The following is an 18147-nucleotide window of genomic DNA, read 5'->3' on the forward strand; positions in this document are numbered from 1 at the left end:
AAAACACATATGGCAACAGAGGAAACAGAACTTATTTTTTAAAGACCAATACTGATGTACCTCATGGTTAAACAAAACAAAAAGGAAAAACCCACAAAACCAAAGCTGATCCAAATCCCATCCACCAATGATTGGAAACTAGCATGATATTAATGAAGGTTTCAAGATGAATCAAGCCTCACCAAGTTACACATGAATTTGTACAAATGTGGGCTTTCTAAAGATAAAGTTAGTGTATCTATACAAAAAGCAGGACAAAATATACAAGTACCTTAGCTTAGTAACATTTTAACCATCACCGTTTGCTTGTGCTTTGCTACAATTATTCCCATAAATAGCTAATATAAAAAGCCTTTCAGAAGTTTTGTTCTGAAGCCTAGAAATAGAACAACTCCTGCACAGTCATATTCACTGCTTCTAGAGTAGCAATACAAAAAGATCAAATCTTCCATCTGCATTTCCAGGAATATTTTAGAATACTAAGGGAACCTTTCTTAAGCAGACAGTGCTACGGATGATGAATAGGATGTATCCAATCTACTCCCATTCTGTTAATATAAATCTTCCATAACCATACCCAGCCTCCCAGAACTGAAGCTATCCTAAAACTGTCTTCATCTGAACGGTTTCAATGTTAACATCCTACAAAAACAAAGATGATATCTCCCTTGATGTCACTGTAGTTCCAAGAATGCAATCTCCTCCTTGATGGTACTGTAAATTGATATCCACTCTAAAATGAGCTTCTGTGATGAAATGACCCACATTAAATCTTAAAAATTCAGAAACTATGCACACAGACATTCCAAATCTTTCAGCATCCCTTCCTGTAGAAGTTTCAGTTGACTATATCCACACAAAAAAAATCCATGTGCCAAGACAGAAGAAATGTGTTAACTGTTAGAGGCTAGCTTTATACTAAGAACTGCTTAAGTAACAGATTTTTTAATAATGTTGCAATTTGAACTTTTAACAGTTACCAACCAACATTTACATTTACCCGTGTATTATGACCATTTAAGCAGAGGTAAACGGTACATTCCGACATTGGCATCCAACTGATGCCAAGAGAATTCAAATTGTATATTTTAAGTAATAATTATGTAAGAAATGGTTTCATTTGATACATCAGAAAAAGATCTCATACCTGTACAATATCCCAGTTCATTTCATATTCTTCTTTTATTTTGTTGCCTCCTAGATGTTTTACTGGTTTTCCTTCAGGACACATAGTTGACTTAATCTTTTTAAAAGGTGGTTCATCAAATGCAAAGTCCTTCTCAGATTTCTCATGTTTCACTTGATTTCCCACTACAGGAACGCTTGTCGAGGGCTTTTCATCACTCTCTAAACTCTTTACATTCTTCCCCTGGAATGAATTTATTTCCCTTTTTTTAGGCACTTCTGGTTTTCGATTTAAAGTTTTTGGTTTAGTGCCTGCACCTTCTTCCTTAGGTTTTAGGAGCTGAATTCTATTATCTTCTGCAGGAGCAACAGGTAAGGATACATCCTGCAAAAAAGGCATTGAAACCATATTAAGCATTGACTGTGACAAACTGGTTTAACATTTCACTTAGAACCTATGAAGACTTGACATCATACATCATTTCCCAAGTGATGTATTTCTGGCAAGGAAATGCCAAGCCAGAAATCAAGTAATGTGAAATATATCTTACAAACATACCCAGCAGAACTGTGATTTAAAAGATCAAATAAGATGATCCTGGAAAGACCTTAACTGGGCTCTCCTTCAAAAGACAGTGACCTACAGTTCTTTCCTTCACTTATCTCAACAAAACATGGAACATCAGGGTAGGAAAGCACTCTTCTAATGAGGTTTTAGATGCAACATGGGAGCTGGAACTAAGATTTGGTCTGCTAATATATTGTTAACCTTGGAAGAGCCACACCTTCCCCAAAGATCCAGAGTGTCCCCAAAACATGTCCCATTATCATTGGCCAAAAATTTAAAGGAGTGCCTTTTGGTCTGGGACACTAATACACAAAAGAGTCACATTTATCAGATATACTGAATGTTCACAGTAGCAGTGGAATCAGATGGGCAGAGCAGACTCAGGCAACAAAGTGAATCAGAGTTGGAAAAATTCTGCTCATGTCACTTGCCAACCACAGTAAATAAATGTCTCTTGCTTACAGATACTCACCATTTCCTCTTTTATTGCTACTTTCTTAACATTTTTCCTAGCCATAGCTGCCCGTGGAGTACCAACTTTTTTAGTTTTTGCCTCACTTTTCTTCAGCAATTGAGGTTTCTTTGCAATTTTGCTTTTTGGCTCCCACTCCTCTTCCTCCTCCTCCGACTCAGAGCTTCTGAAAAACAAATAATTGAATAATATTGCTTATAAGAAGAAAAAAAGAGTATTTTCTGACACGAAAGGAAGTAAACAGGAAAAATTAACAGAAAGGTATGTAGACTCAGCAAATGCAGGTCTTTCATGCTGATGCAGACCTAATGACCAGAACAATTTAAAAAGCTTTCCTGAAGCTGGCCATTGGGATGTGTACACACCTGATTCTGTTTGGTCAACTGGCAATTCCATTTCAACCTCTGTTCACTATGAGCATGAAGAGCTTAGGTAATTTGTGCTTTATAACTGAAGTTTTGTACATTTAAGCTTTGTAATCAACCTCTCAGAAACAGACTGTTGCTCTTACCAAATTGCTCATGCTTAGCACAAACTTTTAAAAAAATCCTAAAAAAGAAGTAATCTTACGAATTAAGAAATGAAGGTAGTTCACATTCTGATGTAAGGGCTTTGGCTTCAGATTTCACCCTCCTTGGTAGAGATGTCATCTGAAACAAAGGCAAGAATAAAGAAATAGAACATTTGGTTGAAGTTTTATTCTCTTATTCAGCTCTTTAAATTACTGACAAGTGTGTCCTCATAATGTCTTTACCAATCACAAAAGTTTCCCCTGCATCATGTTTGGAATTCTTAGTATTCAAGAATTTAGGCACCAGCAGCACACATTCAACAGTCTTTTCAACTGAGCAAACAATCATTATAGCCCCTCAAATTATTTTTCTCTTCAAATAGAGGTAATTATTTGGCGTGGGTGTAAAGCTACCCTAGCAAAAAGACTACCGTTCCTCTCACATATTATTGGCTGTCGCTTATATACTGTGCCAGTCTTTCCTCCATCAATCTAAGGAGCACTGAAAATAAAATTAAGATCCAGTGAAGTGAGCTCGCATATGATCTTGAAGTGGACTAAAAGAAGATTGTCCATTTTGATCTAGAATTTCACCTTTAAAGATTGTATGCATAACAGAAACAAAGATTTTGAAAGAGGTGCTCATTAGCATATAGAAATTGCATAAAACAATTACTAAAGGCAAAAACAGAAGGCATGGGTTTTCTCTGACCCAAGACTCATACCTACAATAGCTGCATTTCAGTTAATCAGTTATAGAATTTTTGGCAATGGTTGGGTCCATAAATTTCAATAACCACATTTGGCAGCTTTAGTTAGAGAATTTTAGGCACCCTCAACATTTTACCTGCCAGAAAATTAAAACAACAAAAAAAATCAAACACCAACCGACAAAAAAGGCATTTCTATAGCTATAAAACTCTTAAACTTATTTTACCTATATGTGGCACAATTTCATCATTCTTCATACTCTATTCTCCAGCTCTCTCACCCGAAAAACTTTTTTCACTTTGACCTTTTCTTCAGCCTTACCACTGCAATGGGAGCCTTAAAGTCCCATGTTTGCATATACAAACTGGATAAGCATTTGTAAAATGTCATTTAACTGAAGGGCGAAACGCTCTTTAATCTAATCTGATTCTGGCCTCCGTTCAAGCACTAGAAGCATTACTATTGTTATAAATGGCTTTCAGCAAGTTTCCCTTGTAAAGCAGCACCAGAACTTAAGTGACCATTTCCAGCAGTGCAGTGGAAGGACTATTGAGGCCCACATCAAATAGCACTAGCTATTATCTTGCTTGCAGAACGCCTTCTTGTAGCAATCGTCACGGTCAGTAGCAGGTCAGCATTTCTGTGCTGTTCCACTGACTGAAATCCCATTATGCAAGTGGTTAGAATGCATGTCTACTGTAGGAAAGCAGAAATCTCCAAAGAACACAAAAAATATTAATCACCTTATTAGCTTCCCAGGTGACTTTTTACACAACAGTTCTGAGACACCTACAACTTTATCCAGCCACTCTGCTTCTCCGTTTTCCTATGCTCTTTATAGCTGAACAGTTATTATTGTAGTCTTGAATTAATTCTTTATTCTAGTTACCTCAGAGGCATGAAAATAATGTTTCCAGTTTATATTGTACTTTAATCTGTGAATGGGAGACACAAAAAACATCATTCATGTTTGCAACACCAAGATTTTCAGAATTAGGTAACACCTGAGCCAGATGGATCTCTGATTTGTTTTTTGCAGGCACCAGTACACTTCACATGGTTAGGTCTTTCAGTTTTGTTTCCGAACTAGGTGTTTAGCTTAGGATATCATTATCAGTCATGCTTCTTCAGCTAATCCAGGTAGGTGGATTTTTTCTAATGATCCAGGGAATTTTGGAAGCCAGTGATTGGATTTTAAACACTCTAGCCAGCTTTTTCATACTTACCCATTGAATGATAGCAAAGAAGGAAAAAGCTGACATGCATGTTCTCTCACCTGAGGTCAGCATTTCCCCTACACAACACTACTCAACTTCCCTGCCCCTTTTGGACACTCAGAATGTCCCCATGATAGTTCTGGGGCTTACCCAAAAGACCAGGTAAAAGCAAAGCCTCATCTGGATGGTCCAGAAGGTCCTATATCCACTAAACCATCTCTCTTTCCTAAAGTGGCCAAGGGCATGGTCACAAAATATCTCAACTTTTTTACTGTTATAGTACATAATATTATGGAAAGAGTAAAGCTTACTGTATAAAGTTACTTGTACTTCCTGCCATCCAACACTCATGAGTGACTTAACTCTTCATAACAGCATAAGAACAGGATATGAGCTCCTTGGTTTATGAAACCAGCCATTTTCCACATTCTTCATGAGCAGGTAAGTATTTAAATGATCCTACATCCTTAAAATGGCCTAGGTAAGAATGAAATAGAATAGAAAGTGATATGTAATAAGGCTAAGTCTTTATAGGACATTTCAATGGTTGTAGATTTTTCTTTTGATTTCTTGAATTTTCCACTTTAAAAAATAATTAGGTCACCTTTTAAGTGCTTGTTGCAGTCCTTCAGAAAGATGAAGTAGTATCAAACATGTTTGATCCAGAAGATGAAAGAAGATAAGACCAGCACAGAATCTGTCCTGACTCAGTCATCAATATTGTGTCAGTCCTCACAAGCATGTAGTGAGCTGGAACTGGCCTCAGATACATAAACTCCAACTTTATTTATACTATTAATCTTCTCAATTTTTTTGAGAAGAATGGTAACTTTTTTCCTAAAGGCTTTTTGTACCTGCGCTTACAGTTAATATGAACTAAGGTAAGATGTGAAGTTAATGCACAAAACTTATTTCAGAATAACCATCCATGAACAGACAAGCTGTGGTCTGAAGACAGAATGGAGTTTTACAGATCAAGTTAAAAGCCCAATATCAAAAAGCACCTGTGAGATGAATATCAAACACGAGGTACCACAAAGTAAAGAAATGTCGTATTTCAGTGAGGTGAAGCCAAGTCATAACCACCTCCTCTTCCAATAACATACACACCGAACTGTACTTCACAGAATCACAGAATTGCTGGAGTTGGAAGGGATCTCTAGAGATCATCTAGTCTGACTCTCCCACTGAAGATAACCTAGAGCACTTTACACAGGACTATATACAGGTGGGTTTTGAGTATCTCCAGAGATGGAGACTCCACAACCTCCCAGGGCAGCCTCTTCCAATGCTCCATCACTCTCAATGCAAAGAAGTTTTTCCTCATATTTAAATGGAACTTCCTATGTTCCAACTTGTACCTGTTGCCCCTCGTTCTGACATAAGGAACTACTGAGAAGAGCCTCTCTCCATCCTCCCTCCACTCACCCCTGAGATACTTACTTACATTGATAAGGTCTCCCCTCAGTCTTCCCATTTCCAGGCTAAAGAGCCCCAGCTCTTTCAGCCTTTCTTCATAAGAGAGATGCTCCAATCACCCAATCATCTTCATCACCCTCCTCTGGACTCTCTCCAGTAGCTCCCTATCTCTCTTGAACTGTGGAGCCTTCATATTTGTAGAAAAAGAATCTTGCAGTTGATATATTTATTCTTTTTGTAAACAAAGAATTTGAATTCACAGAAGTACTTCTGATTTGATTCCAAATTGCCAGACAGCTGTCTGCTAAATTTTCCTCCTGAGCTGCCTGTGCTATGGTGTGCCAACACCTACAGTAAATGACTAAGAAAAACAGTCTTTCTGTGATTCACTGCAGAGGGGGAGGCAGGAAAGAGGATGAAAAAGCATCGAGTCAAAATGCCATTGATAATGATGGAAAAACATTACAGTTTGTTTTTTGTTTTGTTTTTTTTTTTATAAAAAGCTTAGAGACAGTCCCTGAAGTGAGGCAGGAAGACTCAAGAAACACTACACATGGGGATCTACAATGCTGACTGCACTGACTACGAGACAAGGCAATCAAACCAGCTATTGCCTGGCCTGTGTTCTGCTTCTACATGTATACGGTCATCTGCATCAAGTGCTGAGGGAGCTTCAAAGAGCTTTATTCACCCTCCTACACCGTGTTGGCATCAAGAGGGTTATCTCCTATTGTATTTTGCAGGTAGATTAGACCCAGTGGGAAAACTGCCTTTACTTCTAACTTCTCTGTCACATCCAGGTAACCATACTCAAATTGAGGGCTCGTATCTACCCTGACGAAAGAAACTACAGCTTGCATAGATCTGTGTCCCTTTCCCAAACCCAGAAAAGTACCATAGCTGTAGAAGAGACAACTACAAAGCTGAAAAATTAAGAGTAACCAATTTATACCAGAGTCAAGACAGAGCACACTTTTTTTTCCTTCCTGTGTCTGTGTTCAGTATTCCTGTTTCTTACTGCAGGTGTTCACACTGCTTGGCATCTCCCGCACTTATCGCCTGAAGGAAGCAAGCATGCAGTATCCAGTGATGTGTATAAGTTATCCAGCCACCCTGTGTAGGATTTCACTGGCTTGCCAATTGGCATATTGAACTCCTACATGCTGTTCTAGCAGCATTCCTCACATTCAAGGCCAGCAAACTTCCAAGTAACATTTGCTAACACATTTTTCTTATTTTATGTATGCTGTCGGAAAATTTTCCTTAAATCTTTAAAATATGTTGTTCTTTTAGAAAAAGTGGTTTTAACAATCATTTCATTAACTGTATTTTACTTTCATGTCAGGCAACATGAGCTAGGCCCTGGAAACTTTGGCCTTGCCCAACACTTCTACTCTCTGCATCCAATGCAGAGCTCCACAAATCACTAGAGCTACCCTGATGGCTGTAAATAGCACTCTTATCCCTGCCTGTCAGCTACTTATTAAAATAAGGCTTGTGTAGTTTGGTGTTGGGCCATACTAGGAACAAAGAAGAATGAAAGGGTAGCTCTCCTTATACATCAGTGTACAGAATCTTAAAATGGGTATGCACAAAACATACAGCAAGGAAATACACTTTCTCTGGTCTCTCTCCCCAGAACAAAAGTTCTAGGGTGTATGTAGGATACTATAAGCAGAATGAAGCTTTAAAGGCCTTATGTCAAAAAGCAATCTAAGTGTCATTTATAGACTGATATGCTCTTTGGCATCCCTATTTATGCAAAGACAGAGCTCACTAAAAGTAAATTTATTCATATGTGAATCAAAGTTGCATAAGCAGCTGCTTGCAGAAATAGCTTTAAAGTAATTAGATTTAAAAAAATCCCTCCTTCCTCACCACTATTCTCCCAAAATAAATAAATAAATAAATTTTTTTAAAAAACCCTCGCTAGCACAAGGCTGTTTTGTTTTGTAGCTCCACCATTAGAGCAAATCAGTCAGAAATTGCTCCAGTAATCCAAATAGTCTGGGACATCTTCTACAGGGCATTTAAGAAATAATAAAAAAATATATTTAACAGTTAAGAGTTATAGACTAGGTCATACTTTCACAGCATGATCAGTTAAATGCCATTATGGCAAATTTAAAACTAATAACTTTACTATATAAAGTCACATAAATCACTCATAACTAGACAAATATAGATCTGAATACCAATGAAGTCTACTGCACCTTACAACTCAACTAAATAGAATCTTCTACTTGAATGTACAGGATTTTAAAAAAACAAGACACAAAACCAAACCAAACAAACAAAAAACCAACAACCACAACACAGAACCAAGCAAACACACCACCACACATACACCTGGAATTTCATTTCAGTAACTGAAAAAAACCCCTCTCCTACAGAAAAGAACACAGAAACTTCTAAAGAATTCTCCAGCTAATTTAACGTGTAACATGTTTCTCCGGAAAGCAAGCTCCTCAAATTTTGCTCTGCAGCCTCTGCTTTTCAAGCATGAAAAAAAAATATAAAGGATAAAAGAATTTTGCATTTAGATTCTTCTTAAATCTCATAGTACTAGCTAAAAAACAGTTTACTGTAACACCAAGCACCTAGGATAGGACATAAAAAGCACTTTGAATCTCATATGACACGAGAATTTCAGACAATTACTAGTAGCAGCAGAATAGCCCACTTCAATAATTATATGTAGGTTCTCAACAGTTGGATTTTGCTTATCATTTTAAGAACTCTCCGTTAAATACTAGAATAACATCCTAAGAAGAAATCACAAGTAATAGCAGTAAGTGTCAGCATACTGTCAGCAGCAACAGAGGAAAAATGCTATGGAGACCAATGGTAGGGACTTGTATGGAAAATTATTCTATCACTGCAGAAGGTTTTTATCACCTGTAACAACTAAGTTGTACTTGAAAATATAAATCCAACTTACTGTAATCCTCTTGAGGTTAAAACCTTGGAAAACTCCCAGACACTTTTGTTCAGAGAAGCTGGTGCAACAGATTTCCAAGGACCTTTCCTGCACAAAGCCACTTAGTAGTGCCTGAGAAAACAGTTGCAGGCACAAATCAGGAGACTCCAGTGCTAAATGGAAATGTACAGCCAGAAACAGACATATAGGTACACAAATACAGCAAAATAATGCCTAATGCTAATCAGAAAAGGAAAGGTGTTAAGACCGGTGGAAGTATCACCTAGTGCTATCACTTAAAGACATACCACCAAAAAGACAAACCACCAAGGTTGTGTTCTAAGAAAGCACCCTCTCCTCCAAGCCCGTTTCTATAACCAGTGGTCCCGCTGGGAAAAGGAGCAACTGGCACTATGCAACAGCCTGTCAATGAATCTGAAGAGGTGTGCACAGGAACGGGGCGGTGGGGGGGGGCAAACACTTTCCATGCATTTCTTTAATCCACTTATCTCAAATCTCCTATGACAACAGACAAGACCAAGGGGACACTACCGATTCAGTAACAGACTGTTACATCACATGCAGCTACTACTTTTCTCCAAACCACCCAACTCGCATCCAGCTTAATTAAACGGGAGGCCTTTGCTCCTGAAGGACACAGATGCACGGCTGTTCTGCATGGTGACAGCCACAGCAGAGTTTATCACACCAACAACTCTCACTTGAGAGCCTTGAAGGCACAAGTGTTAAAGAGTAAAGCGGTTTGTTGCTTGGTGACTCGCTACCATCCAAAATCACTACTTTCTGGCCCAGAAAGACGGCCAAGCTTAACACACTTTATGTCCTTCAAAGCCCTTTTCTTCCCTAGACAAGACACTGCTTCCCGGAGGTTTGCTGACAGCGTTCAAAGGAAGGGCGAACTGAGCTCAACTCCACTCTCCCTGCCTGGGAAGGGTAGAGTCATTTCCAGGCAGCACGACGTGAATCCGCCAGCTCGGAAGCCTCTTCCTGCCCCCCAGGAAGTGGGCGGAGGCGGGAGGCACAGGAGCCACCCGGGCGGGGGCCGCCAGCCCCACAACCTCCCGGGGAGCTGCCGCCCGCCCGCCCCCCCGGCCCCGCTCCTCCGCCCCCCCCCGGCTACCGCAGCGCGGAGCCACGGGCGCAGCTCCAGGGCGAGAGGAGCCCCGAGCAACCACCCCTCCCCTCCCCGGGGTGGGGCAGAGGCTGGCAGCAGAAGCGGAGGCCCAGGAAGACACGGGCTCGCCTCCACCTCAACCACAGAGACAACAGGAAACCCCTTCGCTCGCCGGCGCAGCCCGACACGCAGGGCGCCGGGAGCAGCGAGCGCGGCCCCGCAGGCCGCTGCCCGCCCTGCCTCACCCTCGGCCCGAGCCCGGCGAGGGGCGGGAGGCTTCCCCCAAACGTTACCCCCTGCTGCCGGCTCCCGCGTTTGAAAGGGCCGCCAGGGCAGCCGCGGCTGAGCAGCCCGCCCGGCGCGCCGCGGGGAGGAGCAGGAAGCGGTGTCCGCGCCGCGCCGCAGGAAACGGGCAGCGAAGGGGCGGGGCGGGCGGTGGCCCCACCTTCGGTCCCGCCCTGTCCCGGCCGTCCCGCGGCACCCGCCGGGAGGGATGCGGTTGCAGGGCCGCGGCTGGGGTCGGGCTGTCCCCGGGGCGGCGGTGCCCTCCCGGGGCGGGCAGGCCGCGGCCGGTCGCGCTGCGCTGCCGCCGGCAGGGGGCGCTGGGCGGCGGGGGGGCGGGCCCGAGCGCTGCGGGAGCCGGTGCGTGTGTGCGGGGTCGGCGCTGGGCAGAGTGGAAACCGGCCCCCCCGTGCGTGTTTGGGAAGCCCTCCCTGCGCCTCAGCAGGCCTGGGTAAGGGGATCCAGTCGAGCCAGCCCTTCCCGCCGCCTCAGGCGGGTGTTGGTTGCAGGATGCCTCGGGGAGGGCTGTGCGCGGCGGCGCCGCCCGCCGCGGCCTGACACGGCCCCGAGGTGCAACGCGGCGACGACGTCTGGTTGAGGTTCTCGCCTGCCCTCTCCTCTGGCGTTGGTGGCGATGGGCCCTGCCCCTCGTGCTGCGCGGCGGGAAGGGGCGAGGGCTGCGGGGCTGCTGCCGGGTGCGAGCCAGAGGCCTGGGGCTCGAGCTGCGGACAGGGAGCGGAGATGCCAAGAGTCTAGGTTCAGCTCTTGGTTAAGGGAAGTGTGAAAGGAGTTAGAAATGTTTCACTTTGCTTCTGCCGGCTGAAAGAAACCCACTGTGAGGCGGGGTGTGTTGTTTGTTTGTTCTCCACGTGTATTGGGAAGCAGAAATCATCCTTGTGTGAAGCTCAGATACAGTATCAGAGGTGACCACGGAAGACAGGAATATGCCTCTTCTCTCAGCCCTCTGAATAGAAAGAGCTTGTAGATCCTAATATACATAGGGTATTAGTGTTCCTTTACGCATTATGACTTGAACTTGCATTATTTTTTCTTATAACTATAGAGATTTGCACTCTAGTGCTATAAAGTGTCTGAGTGCCAGTCACCCATCTTAAAAGTTTCATATAAAATTATTGTTCCCTGCAATCTCTGCATTTACCCCTTTTACATCTATATCTACTAAGTTAATGTTCAGTAAGGACTCTGTGAAGTCTGTCTCATGCATAAAATTTAATGGGTGCAGGTTTCTGGAGCCATCACTAGAAGAATGGAGTGAGCAGGCTGTTACATTAAAGCTGCCTTTTGAGCTTCCATTACCCTAAAAGGTCTTCTGCTTTGTATCATAAATATTTGTAACTTGTGGTCATAACTACCAGCCAGCTGTCCTCTAGCCTTGGAACTGCAACGTCTTAAATGTAACTAAGGTGTAATAAACTTAATTAATAATTTTTCATCTTGACTTTATAATAAATCTGTGTTTAACGGTCTGGAATTACTTTAAACACAATAACATTCAATGCAGTCGCTCTCTTACCCTCAAGTTTACCTGACCTCTATAGCTTTCAGGGTCCTGGAGAGAGACTTATGCACATACTTGTCTTTATGCACAGGGTTGTATTTCTAATGCCAGATCTTCAGCTGATATAAACTGTCACAGCTCTGTTGATCTAAATAGGGCCCGTGATTTACACAAGTTGAGAATCTGACTCACAGACCTCACTAGCACTGTTCGCCTATTTAAAGGTAATCAAATGTCTAAGTGCAGGCTCGGAGCCGATTCTTTTGGAATTTTGTACTAGTTAGAGCTGAGCATAGGGTAGTTTAGTCTAATACTAGGGGAATATCCATTGCTAAGACTGAGCTGTTGTAATTTAACCAGTTAATGTCATGCATGTGAAGTAACAGACAGTTTTTCAGCTGAAAAATTGTAATTTATAACAGGTACATTTCTGATTTTTGTATTTCAGATCAGATGCTGCACTTAGGCTAATCTGAAAACAACCTTTATGTACAGGGACTTTGTACACTCTATAAGTACAAAAAAATTGTGACTACAAAGAGCTTTAAAATATTTAAATATTTGGTCTGATTATATTTTGTGATATGGTAAAACCTTGTGCAGAATATAAAAATACTGCCTGTGTCATCTGACTCCTTTGATGCACTGCATTAAAATTCCTATGTCTAAGTACATATCATGGAGTCAACTTTATTTCTCTTCTATTAATAGTTTGAAATTAGGTCACTGTTCTTGTGAGGGTGGGCTAAGCCTGTACAACTGATTTTAAAGAAATTGCCTATATAAAAATGTTTGGTTATTTTTCACATGCTCCCTTAAAGTGACACTGTCCTTATCTATAATCAGTAATTTTATTGTCTGTTCTGGCATATCTATGTTGGCAGGGTTTTTTTAGATTTATTTATAGTGACCCCTGCTGCAAAAAATAAGACTGACGTTTCTCTAAACCTTTAAAAAGGCATTTACGCAATTATTTCAGAGTTCAGTTCAAAAGAACCAACCAGTACTAAATTCAAGTTAAGAATATAAAATTAATCATATGAGGATTTTTTTCTTCTCATATGTGTAGGATTTACAGTTACAAAGTGAAATAGCTTTTCATGTCCCAGATGCAATGCTTGTTCTTTGTGTTACTGTTCTTTGATAAGGGCTAGACTTCGCAGCAATAAATCACTGTCTGAAATGCTGCATGACAGTGCTTTTAGAGCTCCACTCAGGAAGGAACATGCTTACATTTATATAGGATAACAAAATAGTAAAAAAGCAGATTAAAGCACAGGACTAAGTTTAAACACAGATTACCCCTCTGGTTTCAGAAGGACTTAAGTGTCAGTCTGTTCCGGTATTGCCCTGAATAGAATACTTTCTCAAGCTTGGGCTTAAGCATTCTTCAGATTGAGGTATGAGTATGGGCTCTTTTACAAGCAGAAGACCTACCTATGCTCAGTGCTGGCTGAAAGCTGTGTAGCTGTAGCTAGTGCATCACTTAACCTGAACAAATGGGTAGCATTCTGCAGGCTGGGCAAGATAAGCTTATACTTCCTTGCAAATGACACTCCAGGTATAGCCATGGTAAAATCTCTCATCTGTTAGCAGAAGTGTTATCATGCGAATATGTTATCATGCTTGATATGTTTTTTTCAAACTGTTTTTAAGGAGTATTATTTAGGCTGCAAAGCCAAGCAAAAAGCCACTCTTAGAACTTCTTGTGTAATCCTTATACTGCCCTTTTTGCAAGTACTGATAAAGGGAGGCATCCCACAGAAAATTGTGAGACTTGTATTGAAGTAACCACAAGGAGGCAGGATTAAAATCTGATGAGGAATCTAAATTGTGCCTTCACCCCCACTTAGTCCTTCATCTTGTGTTATCATATGGCTGAAAGCAATTTTGTAAGTCTTACAGAAAGGTAAAACCTAGCTTCAGTGCAGTTGTCTCATATCCTACATTACCAGTGGGGATTGAATCCTGCATCTTTTCACAGTAGCCCTTTTGATATAAAATCAGTGAAATTTGTCAATGTAGTGTAGGGTGAAGGTTTATGAGTCTTACAGTGGTCTGTGGGGAGAAAATCAGCATAGCTGCATTTCTCTCTCTTTTTCTGGGAGCTGGAAAATTGATGCCACCTGAAAGGTCAGGAAGGGAGGTGAGCCAGTGGGGCAACGTGCTGGGTCTTCCTCTCTCCACCTGGAAAACTGGAGACAATCCAGTCCTTCGCAGTGTTCCCAAAAATTTGACACTGAGGGCAGATGCTGGATTATTTATGGTTTGAGAGCGCAACCTGGTTCTTGGCCACGTTGCAGGAATGTGCTGAGGGTCGTATGGTTTGCACTCAGGCTTCATAAAGAAGGTAATCCATACTCCTATTGCCTACCCCAGTGCTTTGGCAGCTCGTGAGTTAGCTGCTTCTGCAGCCATTACTGCTGCTTTGGTGATGGTGTGAGCTGGACCATGAGATGTTCATGTGTTTTGTTATCATCTTGGCAGACTGAGACAAATTTCCTTAGGAGTGCAACTGGGAGAAGAAGAGAATTGATGATTTTTAATAGTCTGTTTCTCAGCATAAGCTGATGACATGTAGTGACATAAAGGTATATGTACACTGGAGAAGGTTAGAAAGACAGGAGAGCTCTGCTGGTGCCCCTATGCTTGTCAGGCATCAGAAGGCCCTAGTCCAGAAGTAAGATAACTGCATGAACCTAGTGCTAATGAGCACTGCCTCAGAGGCAAGTCAGTGTCCAGGTTCCTCTGCTGACTGCAGAAGCACCCAGGTCAGGACCTTCCCTACCCATGAGGCCACATCTCTTGTTGCAGAGAGAGAGACCAAATCCTTCACTTCTGAGAACAGGAGATGATGTTGCCAAGTGGAGGGGCCTCAAAATGTGTCCATTATTCCTGTCTGTTCAAATAGCAATTTAAGTGCTTTCAAATTGATCATATACTTTCAGCAATCTATGAAAAGGGCTTCGGTCTCAGGAACACTAATCTGAATCTCAGTTTCCTTCTCAGATACAGATGTCCTGTGCGACCTTCGATGAGTGACCCTGTGCCTCAGTTCCTCATTGTTAAAAAGGGCTAATAATAACGTTTCCTAAAATGGTGCATGAGGATAAATAATGGTATGCTCAGGTGTTAGCACATAAAGAGGCTGCATAAGAATCTTAGATTTTAGTAACTGTAGATTTTACAGGAAAATTCCTACCAGAAAAATTTTGACCAGTCCCAGATGGTGCATGGACAGTAACAGTAGCTGATGTTTGCCAGTTTCCCTACTTGTCTGTGTCACTTACTGACACAACAGTTTATGCAAGCATACTAAAACTAGAACATACTTAGAACTGAAACAGTTCTAACCAAGAAATCTCTGGATAATTTATAAACAAAAGAGTTTGTATATAGTCAAAATGTAGGTCATATTACTAGATAACATAATACAAATAATAATTTAGATAACTTCTTTATTTCTCAGTAATCACTTTGTCTCTTTTCCCATCTTTGAAATGAAGCTGGTGCTTTAAAATTAAAAATAATTTAAGTGGGTTTTTATATATGTGGCAAGTCCACACAGCTGTAAAGATGAGTATAAGAGTCACATAAGACCTTAATCACATGTCTGAAATTCCACTGTCTTCGGCAGAGCTGTGGCTGGAGGTGGATTAGCTTGATCCTAGATGAGAGCTGAGAAAGATAGAGCTCTTGACTGCAGGAATAGATGTGTTTTCCCTTCAGATCTGGCCCTTCTGGACCTGATGACTGCTGCCAACAGCAGGGCCTCCCTGAGTGAATTTAGAGTTTGCTTTTTGATTGTGCTGGTAAAGAGTGTCAGCATTTTTACTAGCATGGCAGCCTGCAGTTTTGTTAAAATCACTTTGAAAATGGCTCTGTTAGTAGTCCTCGTGACCATTCTTTTAAATCTTTACAGTCACAATATCTGTTCAGTTCACAGTGTGCACAGTATTTTGTAACCAGGCCAACATTTGGGAAGTAACATAAACACATGTAATGCCTCATCTTTGCTAGATTTAAAGCAATGTTAGTTTCAAGAAACAGTGATTCAGCAGCCTTGGCTTTGATAATACTAGCAGGCCTAGAAAACGGCCAGTTTGGTTGCTTGTCTTTGTCTCCGTTATCCTGCAGCATGGCAGGTCATTCATTCTCTGACAAGAAGTTCCAAAAATTCCAATGAATGGAGAATGTTGACACATAAAACTCGGTTGCTATTTCTGTAAAATAACTATTACAGTAACTAACTATATATAGCTAGAAGTAATTGCTTCTGTAAATAAAATACCAGTGAACACATTACAAGATTAAAGAGAAACTTTGAGCTTCCGTCACAGCTATTTGCTGACTCCCACCCATATACACACAATGACTCTGCAGTCATAGTTCTGCAATGCCATAAGACTTAATTTAGGATATGTGTGGCATATTACTCTTCCTCACATTTCTAAATGAAGTGTTCTTCCATTAGCTGCTTAGTTCTCAGTTTAGCTGGCCATTTCACCTTTCATTGGTGAGGAAAAGTACAGTCATTTCTCCAAATACATTGCAATGTTATTTGTTATTCTTACTTTATAACAGTATTTATAAATGCACAAGAAAGGCTCTAGGTGATCATGGAGATTTGGGTGTATTATTTAGAGAATATTACTTTGAAATTCCCACTCTTTAAAAAAAGCCGCTTTAAAATGGCAGTTATAGGTAATAAATCTGAGATAAATTGCTACAAGATCGGAAGTAATATATGTTGATAAATGTGTGATCAGTATTTGAGAGGGAAGGTGATATTAAATTCCTTGAATACCATATTGCTACAGGAAGACACACTGGTTAAATACCTTTGAAGGCAAATTTACAGTGGTCTCTAACATTCAGTGAAGGAGAAGAGCTATTGCCCACAAACTGTGGAGTTTTTGCTTACTACTGCTAGTAAAACTAGAAAGCCTGCTCATCCTTTATGCCTTTTATTGGTAGGATTTAACAAGTTCACATGTGAGAAGTACAGAGGGCACCTACATAAGGGTTTCAACACTGCCTCCCATGGCATCCTTACAGTCAAACTTGAGAAGTGTGGATTGTACAACTGGGTGGTGAGATGATTGGAAACTGGCTGAAGGACAGAGCTCAAAGAGTTGTGGTCAGTGGGGCTGAGTCCAGCTGGGGGCCTGTAACTCATGGTGTCCCCCAGGGGTCAGTAATGGGTCCAATCCTGTTCAATATATTAATTGATGACCTAGACAACGGAACAGAACTTACCCTCAGCAAATTTGCTGATGATACAAAACTAGGTGGATTGGCTGTCATGCCAGAAGGCTGTGCTGCCATCTAGCATGACCTGCACAGGCTGGGGAGCTGGGTGGGGAAAAAATCAAATGAAGTTCAACAAGGGCAAGTGTAGAGCACTCAATCTAGGGAAGAGCAACCCCATGTAACTGTACAAGTTAGGGGGTAACCTGCTGGAAAGCAGTTAAATGGGGAGTCATTGTGGACAACAGGCTGACCATGAGCCAATAATGTGCCCTTGCAGCCAAGAGGGCCAATGCTATCCTGGGGTGCATTAAGAAGAGTGTGGCCAGCAGGTCAGGAGAGGCTCTCATCTCCCTCTACTCTGCCCTGGTGTAGCCTCACCTGGAATACTGTTTGTGGTTCTGGGCTCCCCAGTTCAAGAAGGACAAGGGACTACTGGAGAGAGTCCAGCACAGGGCCACTAAGATAATTAAGGGACTGGAGCATCTGCTCTATGAGGAAAGGCTGAGAGAGCTGGGTCTATTTAGCTTAGAGAAAAGGAGGCTGAGGGGGGGGATCTCATAAATGCTTCTAAATATCTAAAGGGTGGGTGTCAGGAGGATGGGGCCAGACTCTTCTCATGGTATTCAGTGACAGAACAAGAGGCAATGGTCACAAACTGGTAAACAGGAGGTTTAACTGAAATATAAGAAAATACTTCTTTACTCTGAGGGTAACAGAGCACTAGAACACGCTGACTGGGGTCATTGTGGAGTCTCCATTCCTGGAGACATTCAAAACCTACCTGGATGTATTCCTGTGTAATCTGTTCCTGGGATCCTGCTATAGCAGAGGAGATGGACTAGATGATCTCCAGAGGTCCCTTTCAACCCCTACCATTCTGTCATTTTGTGATTCTGTTTGGAAGTCCCTTTTTTATTCTTCTCTGTTTGTCATTATTTAAACAAAACTGGTCCACATGCAGTGCACCTTTTGGAAAGAACACAAGTTTGTTCCTATGAAATACCTTTTGCTGATT

General features: G+C 41.6%; 1 protein-coding gene across 9 annotated transcripts in view; it reads right to left on the minus strand.

Annotated features, from left to right (window-relative positions):
• SRBD1 (S1 RNA binding domain 1) overlaps nt 1–10446 on the minus strand; it is a 128459-nt gene extending 118013 nt beyond the window's left edge. The window contains exons 1-7 of one of the 9 annotated variants that reach the window (XM_051613072.1): nt 10372–10446; nt 8965–9075; nt 4916–5081; nt 4131–4322; nt 2736–2815; nt 2166–2331; nt 1148–1510 (exon numbers count right to left, since the gene is read on the minus strand). In XM_051613072.1, the coding sequence (XP_051469032.1) occupies nt 1148–1510; nt 2166–2331; nt 2736–2815 (609 nt within the window). In that variant the 5' untranslated portion in view covers nt 4131–4322; nt 4916–5081; nt 8965–9075; nt 10372–10446. The other 8 variants (XM_051613073.1, XM_051613071.1, XM_051613070.1 and 5 more) reach the window with 8 other exon arrangements.
• Between the last annotated feature and the right edge of the window lie 7701 nt (nt 10447–18147).

The sequence above is a fragment of the Apus apus genome, chromosome 3 (assembly GCF_020740795.1).
Source record: "Apus apus isolate bApuApu2 chromosome 3, bApuApu2.pri.cur, whole genome shotgun sequence".
NCBI lineage: Eukaryota > Metazoa > Chordata > Aves > Apodiformes > Apodidae > Apus > Apus apus.